The sequence below is a fragment of the Pterocles gutturalis genome, unplaced genomic scaffold, assembly GCF_000699245.1.
Source record: "Pterocles gutturalis isolate BGI_N339 unplaced genomic scaffold, ASM69924v1 scaffold26708, whole genome shotgun sequence".
NCBI lineage: Eukaryota > Metazoa > Chordata > Aves > Pterocliformes > Pteroclidae > Pterocles > Pterocles gutturalis.
The window spans coordinates 86,911-98,839 of NW_010119032.1; the positions used below are offsets into that span (position 1 = coordinate 86,911).

An 11,929-nucleotide genomic window follows, 5' to 3' on the forward strand; every position below is an offset into this window, starting at 1 on the left:
CTGCCAAGATGTCCCCAAGCACAAAAAGGCCTGGACAGCACACAGTGAAGGATGTTACTCTCCAGCTGATGTACAGACATTTTGGTACACAACTCCCACTAACGCATTAATGAAAAGAGAACCACGTAAATCCCTTGCAAAGCCAAAGGGCTTTCACTGGCACGACAGATTTCAGACAAGATATCTTAATGACATTTCCAAGGCAACGGAGATGAAGGTTGAAGACATTCCCTTTCCACCCTCCCTCTCCCAAGAAATTACTTGGGGATCAGCAAAGCATTGGATTTTAAGCTGTGCAGATATACCTGATCAGTACATTCTCCTCAAACGTGTTCATTTACGTGAGACTAACTGTTCTCCACGTGGGAAAGGTGAGGTAAAAGCCTGAAATTTTAGGTCGTCGCTTAATTGTCACATAATTTCTTCCCCTTTCTGCCTTTCTCATTTTGCCTCTCTCCCCTCACCCACTAGTTAAAGGGTCTCAGTTCATATCGTGTTGTGCGCTCCAGCAGCAACACTGGTTTGTAGGGTGGTAATGAACTGGAAAGAAGATCTGATTAGCTAAACATTTTTTGGCTGGAGTTGTGGGGAAGGAGAGGGTGTTGCAATAATTTTCTAGGCACATCTCCCCAGTTCCATTCCCTATGCTGGATGAACACTTCTTCCAACACAATGTGCCACTGGGGAAAACCTTACTAAGCACCAGTATCTTGCGACAAGAACACCTCAGCCTTCAACACATCTATGATCAAAAGAGTCTTGCCAAGAAAACACTATTAAACTCCATGTTACCGATGCGTACTGAGGTGAAGATCAAAAGCCACGGACAGGAGCCGAACCTCAAGTGCTTCCATCTGAATTACTGCTGATCTCTACTTCCATTTTTTTACCATACACACTTAGAAAACCCCTAGTATCAACAACTGAAAATAATGGCACACAAGATTTTTATTTTCAAGATTGTAAAGACTTCTGAAACACTTTCAGCTGAAGATGTTTGCACCATCTCCTCCTCACAGATTCAGTGCTGTTTCAGCCTGTAGTCACCTCTCAGTTATGCACTGCGTGGCACAGCTCACAGGTCCAGCTGGCACCAAACTCACCTTGCCATCAAGGCCACCAGGACCTTGGTCACTTGGTATAACGAATGCACCTAGAACACAAATGTTCACGAAAGAGCTTGAAGAGAAAGCAGTTTCCGACGCAAGGTCTCCAGCTCTTTTTCAATCGCATCCACTGCTCCCTTTGTATTCCAGCGACACCCTGTGGCAGGTACCTAGACTGCAGTCCTTCCAAGTCTCAACAATCGTACTAACAAAGAACAGCAAATCAGGAAACAGAGAAAGGACATTGTGGCACCGAGTCGAAGGATTGCTGCTGCACCTCATTACTCCCGAGGCACGAAACGCACAGGTTTCTCTGGCACAGCAGAGCAGTGGAGTTACTCACTAGCAGGCTGTGATGCTGTCACCTCGCTCCCCAGCAGCAGCTCCGCAGGGAGATCCAAAGGCATTACTCCACCCACTCTGAACACTGTTGCCTTGGGCACAATACATTGTTGCCAGGCTGATATAACATGGTGGAAAGAATCTAGTTTTATTCACTGATCTTCTCAAGTAATTTACTACAACACCAAACTGCACTCCACACTCTGATATTTCCTTTCTGTGCAAGTTACACAAGTGGCTTCTAAGGGATATATCCCCACTGTTACCAACTAGAGGACCGCAGCCTACGATAATGAAGTCCCAATTTTCACTGCATTAGAACAGACTCACGGACCATTTCAAGAGTGTAATTTCTACATGTATCAGCTACTGAAAGAAAAAAAAAAAAGCCACAAGTGAATTCAAACAGCAGCCTAGTATTTTGACTATTTGCTCTTAGCCTCATTAAAAATATACCGATCGTAACAGCATGCACACTTTTGCCCTTCAACTCTATCAAGTGAAAAAACATTGGATACAGCATCTCAAACCAGCTCAAAGTGGATCTCTAATAGAAGAGTCAATCAGGCAGGAGATACCACGCTGCATGATGTTTTACATTTAGTGAACACATCAAGGCCAACCAGGGCATATCATGTGCCTTCCCTGAAATTATGTGCCAGAATTATAGTCAGTAAACATTTTGGAACATGAGACACATAGACATGTGCAACACAGGTAAAAGAACCCAGGGAACTAAACCATTCACAAACACACAAGATGAAAACCTCAAACAAAAAAAACCTCCACAAGCATCCAAGACATCAGCCCACATCACCACAGTGCAATCTTCAGAACTTCTCAAGTGTCTTAAGATTGCTGGAAGTTAGAGTTTCCACCACAGTAACAAAAAAATCTCCCCAGGCACTAAAAGCCTGATTAGAGTATGCCAAGGATGACCACAGCTTTATGGAGGCTGAGTAGCATCTCAGCACCGTTATCTCTCATGCCAAAGGCTTTCTGGAGCCCCTTAGCTCAGCATGTATGGCCAAGCAATAGCCAAGAGGAAAGTGGGTAAAAGAAAGGCAGTAGTGGGGAGCTACAGTGAATGAAGTAGTGGGAATCCTCATCTCCAATCCCTTTTCCTGAGCTACAAATGCCTTCTGCCTTATGGTTATTTAATACAGAGTGCATAAAAAGGCGAGCAAGCACAAAACCCCTAAGAAAGTCCCCATCTTCTGAACAACCAAGTCCTCTGTGGATCTAGGTTAAAGGTGTGAGGGTGGAGTGGTTGTCAAGTCTAACAACCTCACTGTGCAACTCTCCTCACTGTCTCCAGAACACTTTCATTACGGTTAAACTTCAAACATAGAACCACAGAATCGTTCAGGTTGGAAGGGACCTTAAAGATCATCCAGTTCCAACCCCCCTGCCATGGGCAGGGACACCTCCCACTAGCCCAGGTTGCTCAAAGCCTCATCCAGCCTGGCCTTGAACACCTCCAGGGATGGGGCATCCACAGCTGCTCTGGGAAACCTGTTCCAGTGTCTCACCGCTGTCACAGTAAAAAAATTCTTCCTTTATATCTAATCTAAATCTACCCTTTCTCAGCTTAAAACTGTTACCCCTCGTCCTATTACTGGACTCTCTGATAAGAGTCCCTCCCCATCTTTCCTGTAGCCCCCTTTAAGTACTGGAAGGCTGTGGGAAGATCTCCCTGGAGCCTCCTCCAGGCTAAACAAGCCCAACTGTCTCAGCATGTCCTTATATGGGAGGTGCCCCAGCCCTCTGACCAACTTCATGGCCCTCCTCTGGACTCTCCAACAGGTCCATGTCCTTCCTGTGCTAAGGACTCCAGAGCTGGATGTCCCTCCAGGTGGGGTCTCACAAGAGTGGAGTAGAGGGCAAAAATCATGCTTCTTTTGATGCAGCCCAGGATACAATTGACTTTCTGGGCTGCAAGCAAACATTGCTGGCTCATGTTGAGCTTCTCATCAACCAACATCCCAAAGTCCTTCTCTTCAGGGCTGCTCTCAACATAAGCCTTAGCACTCTACCTTGTATTTACAGTGCAGAAGAAGGGGAAAAAAATATCTGAAAGAAATGTCCTGCCACCACACACAAGTACAGGTCAGTACTGGAGTATGAATGAGGTTTAAACCACATAATGTGCTTGGACAACGCTTCCAGTCAGTCAGCCACATGCTCACTGGGGAGTGTACAGCTCACTGACCCTTGCTGGGGAGGCACCTGGAAGAAAGTGTGTCAAGCTACAGGGCCCTGTGTATGTATATATATGTGTATATATATATATAAATAGGGACTTCAGGCCAAAACACTTTGAAGTTGGGTGTTTTTTGAGGATGGAGGTAAGAGTTGTGAGGATGTGGGGAATATCTCAGAAGCATTTTAGACTTCTTGCTTTCTATTGACAGTTTCACAGATTCCTAACAGTAGACCCATCCCAGAGGTAATGGCAAAGTGACCTTTGGCAAGTCTATCTCATTTTCTTCTTATGATTTATTTTAGATTTTCAACACCACAAGATAGGGAAGCAAGACTTCTTCATAACTGAAGTGACCACTGATGATGGCTACAAAGAAATCTGTTATAAGCAGAGAGATTCCTCATTAAAATGCTGTTTCAAATACGTAATTACCATTCATCCTTTCCTCCAACACGGCAGACATTTCTCATTCAGAAGAGTCAGCTATTTTGTTTCAGCACCCATGGCCTGCACATGTTTATTTGAACACATCTACACTGCTTATTGCCACAGTAACTAAAGAAACTAAAATTTCCTGTCCACGTAGAGTTCCCATCAGGAACTCAGTCACCACTCCAAGATCCCATCCCTTTCCTGGCTGACAAATGCTGCAGTTCCTGAGTGACAGACACACCCCAGGCACAATCTTCTATGTCCAAGCATCCAACATCTAGCATAGCAGTTCCTATCTAGTAAACATAAATACTTCATGTATTTAATGGCTGGAAGAACACAGCAAAAGTGAAAGGAGCAGTAGGGATCACAGTGGCCAGCTAAAGAGAGAAACAAACGGCACCAGGAAGGGGTTTTCATCAGGTCCCACTCTCTTTCTCCAACCCCATCCAGCCTACAGATGGGAGACTTACTTTTCAGACTTCAGTCCACTGAATAACACTGTTGCAGTATCCCTAGAGAAGCAGCCTTGGAGAGTAATCACGCCAAATATCTACATACACACATTTTCCTAGTCACATTTCTAACAGGAACATTTATTTTCATGCAATTTTAATGGAGAAAAAACATCAGGTTCAATAGATGGAGATGCATCAGAGAAAGATACCCACATACACACCAAATGAGGCAGGAAGAGAAATTTCACTGGCCCTTCAGTCACAGACTCAACCAAGTCTTATGTGCAAGTCTTTAACCCATACAAAAAAATATAGCCAGGTGTAGAAGCCTGGAGTTCTTAGTGGACTCAGAAAAAAAAACACAAAAAACCCCAGCAAACCACAGATGTGCTGTAAGTGTTTCCGCAACATACATTTATCCTTGTCCTAGAAAGATTCATTGGTGTCACTCAAGTAGAGCATGCTAGATCCTATACCTTATCAGTCAGATGCATTTGATTTCCATTCTCCTCTCAGCACAAAGAGATTACAACTTCTATAATAATTTGTAATTACGTTACGTATTTTGGATGTTATAAATAGTTTCATTTGCATTGTACTTTAACCAGTTAACAGTAATTTCAACAGGGCCAACACACAGGTACTCCTCATCAAAGCGTGTGGCAAGTCTGTAAGCCAGGACACGGTTAACTCCTTACCACATGGTTACTTCTCCTCAGGGTATCTTCTAATGTTATCCAAAGGGCAACTGCACCCCAAGAGCTGTACAAGCCAGCTGGAGAGCTGTCACAGAAGCTCCGTGAAGGTAAAGGAAGGAGAATCTGCAGGTGACTTGCGATGACCAGCAAAGCTTACTCAAGCAGCAAGACAGTGGGGAGGAGCTATACACACCTGTGTAGCACTCATTTGTATACTTGTATATATTACTATTATTCTCACCATTATTATCATTATTATTTTCAATACTATTGTAGTTTAGTTGTTAAATTGTTCTCATCTCAACCCAGGAGTCTCTTTTCCCTTTACCCCTTTAATCCTCTCCCTCATTCCCAGGAGGGGGCAGGGTGAGCAAGTGGTTGTTGTGGTGGTTTGCTGCTAGCCCCATAACAGCAACAAACAAAACTGAATACAGCTTTAAAGTAGCCATTGCTATACAAGCCACAGGACACTAAAACACCTTGGTTTTCAGATGTTCCAGAAGCATGACTTGTCTTAATAAAGCATGAAGACCATTCGCTAAGACACTCCGTTTTCAAAAACCAGGTTTAGAATTTGACAAGTCTGTTAAAAGACAGAAGTAGCATAGTAACATTAACAGGACTGATCACTGGATTTGGAAGTGACAAGAAACACACTTCAAAATTAACAGCTGATGGAGCTTGACTGGCAGAAGCAGAAAGTCACTGCCTTTCTGGCAGCTTTTGTCCACTATTCAGGACATCTCAAACGCTCACAAGACCACCAGCATGACCAGAAGAACAATGAAATAAGATTGGAGAACAAACTAATTGCAAAATCCTATGGGGACAGAAGGAGGAACAGCAATGTAAGTAAGCTTCTGCTGCTCACACAGTGTCTCTGCAGTGAGACAGTAACCTCTATTTCTTTTGCTTCTTCATGCTGAAGACCTTTTTCCAGTACAGAATTCTAGCCATAAGGAAGAACAAGTTTATTTACCAAAAAGGCCTCCATAGGACAAATATATCTTATAAAAGAGACAGAGAGAGACTTTTTACCAGGGCCTGTAGTGACAGGACAAGGGAGAATAGCTTTAAACTGAAAGAGAGTAGGTTTAGACCGGACATAAGGAATAATTTATTTTTTTAATTATGAGGGTGGTGAGACACTAGAACAGGTTGCCCACAGAAGTTGTGGATGCCCCATCATGGGAAGTGTTCAAGCTCAAACTGGACAGGGCCTTCAGCATCTAGTGAAAGAGGTCTCTGCCCATGGCAGGGGTGATGGACTAGATGAACTTTAAAGGTCTCTTCCAACCTAAACCATTCTATGATTCCATTCTAGACTTCATTACTTTCATGCTTCTATCTTAGATACATGCCTGGAAGAAGGGTTTCTGCTTGGAAATCTTTTAGTCACCATCATACAGACAAGTCCATTTCTCTAAGGTACCCTTTTGTATCTTGGGTTTCCAAAACAGATGACCAACCTGACATTAAGCACTGTCAGAAACCACTGATCTAGCCTGGAATCTATTTGTGACACAGTTACTACTGAGTAACTGAGAAGTAACAAGACTTTTCTTCTAATACAAACTTTGGAACCTTTTGCTTTTCATTTAACCCACTGGCAATCAGTTAAATCAGTTAAATCAGTTTTGCTGCAAGAAGATATAGTCATAAATTGGCATCGGTTATGTCAACTTTCTTCAAAAAGACCCAGAAGATTTACTTCATCTTATGAAATCTAGATTTTCATTTCACCCACTGGCAATCAGTTAAATCAGTTTTGCTGCAAGAAGATATAGTCATAAATTGGCATCGGTTATGTCAACTTTCTTCAAAAAGACCCAGAAGATTTACTTCATCTTATGAAATCTAGAGCATGCAGCTTACAAGACAGTTGCCCAAAACAGGGCCCCACACTCCAACCTCACCCATGTCCTGCCCACTTTCTCAGAACTGATCAGTCAAGGAAAGAGAGTGTGGGTCTCATGCCATTTTAATATGATTTTTAATTTAGCAGATACACTTCTCAAAGCATTTGTTCATATTGTCAAGCTCCCAACATTTTGTTTGCCTCAGGCCTTGCTGACCTTGGCACACAATAGGAATTATATTTGTAGTTGGATGACTAGTTCTTGAATAGTTTCTCCTGTATTACTAACATGCACCAATAGGTCCTTTATATGTATCTGCCTTTTTTGTTTACCATAACACTTCACTACTACCAGAAAGGCAGATCTCAATCTTTCTTGAGGCTTGAGAGAGATGCTGATGCCCCCTGGAAGAACAGAATGAGCATTCTGCTTTCACAACACAAACCTGAAACCTAAACACCCTTTTCAAAAGATTTTGGAAAGCTTTGTAAAAATGTTTAATTCCTTACCCCACCCATCTTGCTTTAATTACCAAGAAAAACTGCATAGAAAAAAACCCAACAAAATACCACCTTTTCCTTTTCAACCCTGTCCACTGCTTCCTCACTTAACTGTGGTCGTTAACCATTCCTAATTTAACGCTCCCGTTTTCAGGTTGGCCCACTTGTTGGTTTTTACCAAGTGCTCTAACCACACTTCATCGAGTGGATCCCTTCTCCTGACAGCAGTCCTCAGTTCTCAAAGAGGATCCCCTAGTCACAAAGTGTGACCATAATCCCTGGTCAGAAGTGATACTTCCATAGTACCGTAGGGACCTTCTTTAGTCACAGCTACACATAAGATTGCATTTTTATTTTTTTCCCAAACACCTTCATAAAATGGGCTGCTTTGTTCATAAGCTACGCAAGTAATACAATTTTCGATTACTCACAGAAGATCACTTTGATTTTATACACAGCTGGCTATGACTTCACACTATGAACAGACTGTAAGAACCAGGGACATTGAACAGACAGAAGCTTCACTTTCATGCAAATATCCTCAGGAAGCCGCAAAAAGGAAAGAAACATCATATCATGTTTTCATGTTTTGCTCTGTATCACTTACAAAGCGGTCTCTGAAGGAAATGCTTGCAACAAGGGAGAAGATTGCAGACTTCCTCTGTTGCTCCCAGGAATCTAGATTATATAAACTTTCCCCTTTCTGTCCACAACAATACAGCACCAGAGAAGATAGTGCCTGGCATTAAGAAAAAAAAGACACTCGCAGTCCTTGACTCAGCATAGTAGGTGCTACACAACCACTTCAAGACAGTAACACCTACCCCACCAAACGGCTATGTCCCACAGGTTCAAACACTGGAATTAGCAAATGCTTAAACACTGACCTCTCAAACACCGATTATTGTGCATGCTTAGTGACAACAACAGCACTTCAAAGGAGGCAAACATTACCCAGATGGACCCTACACAATCACAGCTGTAACTCTGAGGTGCGATGTTCGCTGTAGAAGTCAAGGAACACCTAGTATGAAAGATATAACGGACACAACACTGGCATTTTCTTCCATGCAAGAGCATACAATGTTAATGACCTCCAGCTTCATTGATCACAAACTCAACTCAATATGGCTAGGAGAGACTAGTGCTTCGGCTCTAAGTGTTTTGTCTTCCAAGAACATGCAGTCTCTCCATGACCACATGCTTCCCCAGTCCACCATTTTAACTATTGGGCTTCTTCTGAAACTTAAAAGCAAAATAAAACCCCTTGGCTTTGCTTAGCCAAGGAGAAACTGAAAAAAATAATGAAGCTCACAAGGGCTATGAGTTCACACCTTCAGGTCTCCAAGTTGATAGGTCCAAGACTCAAGTTTTTAGCATTAATTCCCAAAAGATCTCTAGTATCCTTCTTCATCCTTTCCAGAAACACCATCTTGCATGTGAAGAACACAGAGAAGAGACCAGTCCAAAACAGAACAGCCTCTCGAGCAGGCCTGTGGCAGATCTGGGGTCTCTCAAGACCCAACTCACTCAACAGACCACACATCTTTCTGTAGTGAACACAAGTATCACAGTCCTGTTCAAGAAATATCAAGTATTCGAGGCTGAAAAAGCTGTTCACAAAAGTTAACATGATTAAGCATGCAATACTCTTGAGCAGTCACCAGATGTCACCACATCTCAAGAGACTCAGAAGGAACTCTAAGCAGGCCAAGTGACAGAAATGTAAAAGAAGGTTTCTATCATAAATACACAACTTCAGGTCCAAAGTAAGACCAGCAAAAGAAACACAGTGACCAAGACAACTTCCCATGGAACAACTGACTGTGTGTACGTTTAGTAGCTAAAGGACCTGGACTGGCCATCTAAGGCAGCGCCTTCCAACCTCTGTATCTCAGCCACGTGGCTGCTGCGATCTTTTCTCTCTCACTTTCTACCTCAAGGCCTGTATCCTTGTTCCTCAACCACCAATCCAGGAACACAGCCTCTGGAAGCAATCACCAGCCCCACTTCCCAGGACTGCCACAGCTCTTATACAACCCAGGTTTACTCACCACAGTTAGAGGCTGGGTGGAACTGAAACTCTTCGTCATCACACTCTCACATGTACACGACAACCTCAGTGCCAGATGTTAATGCATCTTCTAAATTTGGTCTCTCAGATGAAAACTTCCTTATTCCTTTTGTGGATTTCGGTTCCAGCATTTACATTCCAAACTACCACTGGTGAGATCCTGGTTTTGCCTTTTGCACAAGGCAGGACTCAGGCAAAGCACATTCTGCCCACAAGTAATGAGCCAGCTGCCAACATGAATGCTGCACCAAGATCAGCAATCTTACAGTCCATTCTAAAATGTCAGTGAAAGTGTCAGGAATAAATCAAATACAGATTTCTACATCATCACCCACTGTAAAGTTTTTTTTAAAAGAAGTGTATAACCAACACACACGCACTCTCTCCTTGGCCAAGAGGGACTGCAGTACCAGCCCCAAAAATATCCACGATTGCTTCTCTCCAGCTTAGTGGCCTCCCTGTCTTTCTGCCCCTTCTGCTGGACAGTGGTCAGTGCCGTGCACATCTAGACCCCTATGTAGCAGTACCCAATAAAATGACAAATATATGGCCCGTTGGGCTATCATAGTGTGCACAAGTTCTAGTCATGTTCCAGGGTCCTCACGCAGTAAACACACGCACAAAAAAAAAGTAAAGAGTTCCTGTCCACGAAGTAACGTGATGTCACGTCACCCCTGGTGATGCTTGCAAGGCAAAGTGGCTGCCATATCTTCCCAGCAGCCATGCATGAATCAGTGACACTCAGACCAGCAGTGCCTAAACCCTCAGCTGTACAAGACCACATCACTTCTTCCAGCAGCAGGGAGGGACAAACATCCCAGCTCCTTCCCCTCTGTCATAGCAAGCCTACAAGGCACGAGCAAGCGTTACAGCCAATGCATGCATGCACAGTAGGCCTCACATTTCAAAAAAAAAAACCATTGGCTCACTGAGTGTTCACTATGCAGCACATTCAGACAGGTTTGCTGTCCCACAGCGTTCCAGGAGGAGCCCAGGCACAAGCTGCTTCTACCAAACCAATTTCTGTTGGCTGCTCCAGACATCTTCCTTCCCAAGGGGCTTTCAGATACTAAGAACACTGTACAGTTTCCAGAAAAGGAGTTAGCTAGAAGCCACACCGCAAAACACACAGGTTTTGGTAAACTGTAGGCTTGACAACTCTGATTTAAGTCTTCACTTCCCTTTGAACAGAATAGGAGGAACAAAGAATGGGTGGCAGGGGAAGAAAGAGAGAAAGAGCAAGAGAGTGAGAGAGAGAGCATGCGCAAGACACAGTGGGAATTTTAAAAGTTCACTGACATAAAGGGATGTTGTCAACATACGGCTCAAGGACCCACGCAAGTCTCAGTCCACCCCCTGCCACCCTAAAAAACAAGAACTAAATCTGCTCTAGGTTGGAAAACCCCACAAAATCATTTGATTTCAAGAAACTGCACAGATGCTTAAAGCACCTGGAGCAAAACTGGAAACTGCAGTCCACTATATATTAGAATGTAACACAGCATCACTCAACAATCAGTGGTACAGAGCAAACTGGCATGCTTGGGGCTGTACTGTCTCCATAGAAGACAGTTCCACTGCAGAGAACATCACTAGCACACCTCTAAACCAGCTCACCCACTGTTTAGAAGGCGGGGAATAATTATGAAAGAATAAAAGAAAGTAAGGTTTAAAACAAGGGGGGGTAGTGAAAATTATGGATGGAAAGATGAGCTTCAGTGGGAACCTCAGGATGCACAAAGCTCACACTACATTAAATAAAAAAAGCCTTTAAAAACAGAGGAAGAACAATCGCTTACCTTTCAAAAGGGGCTGGAAAGTGGGAATTTCCTGCAGTTTTATGACATCTGGATCATTGCTGACATTCCGGGAGGACTGTGTTCCTGGGGCTACCACCACAATGTCATCCATTTTTGCTCTCTGCTTGGCTGGTGATGGAGATGCTGGAACGATACGGGAGAGAAAGGGAAGAATTAAATTAATGAGCAGATTCCACCAGAATTCAACCCCCAGTGAATGTTACTACCTTTAACATCGTACGGGTACATTTTCTGTAGCATAAACACATTACCGAGATCACAGAAGGGCTACTCGCTCCCTTCTCACCCTCCCTCCGAGACTGCATCACGCTCAGCAAAACTTTTTCAAAACCAGGTAACAGCTGATTTTGAAACACCTGCATCACTGACACCCTCCTCCCTCCTCTCCCCCCACCTCTGCTCGCTCCCCCTCTCCCTCCCACGCCCCGGAGCGG

At 43.6% G+C, this 11,929-nt stretch overlaps 1 protein-coding gene across 1 annotated transcript in view; it reads right to left on the reverse strand.

Moving 5' to 3' along the window:
- Positions 1-11,618, reverse strand: part of LOH12CR1 (loss of heterozygosity, 12, chromosomal region 1) — a gene marked incomplete at its 5' end in the record, with an annotated part of 68,707 nt that extends 57,089 nt beyond the window's left edge. Inside the window, one exon of the mRNA XM_010076442.1 lies at positions 11,475-11,618. Within this exon, the coding sequence (XP_010074744.1) occupies positions 11,475-11,618 (144 nt within the window). The remainder of the gene's footprint in view (positions 1-11,474) is intronic.
- Positions 11,619-11,929: the final 311 nt, after the last annotated feature.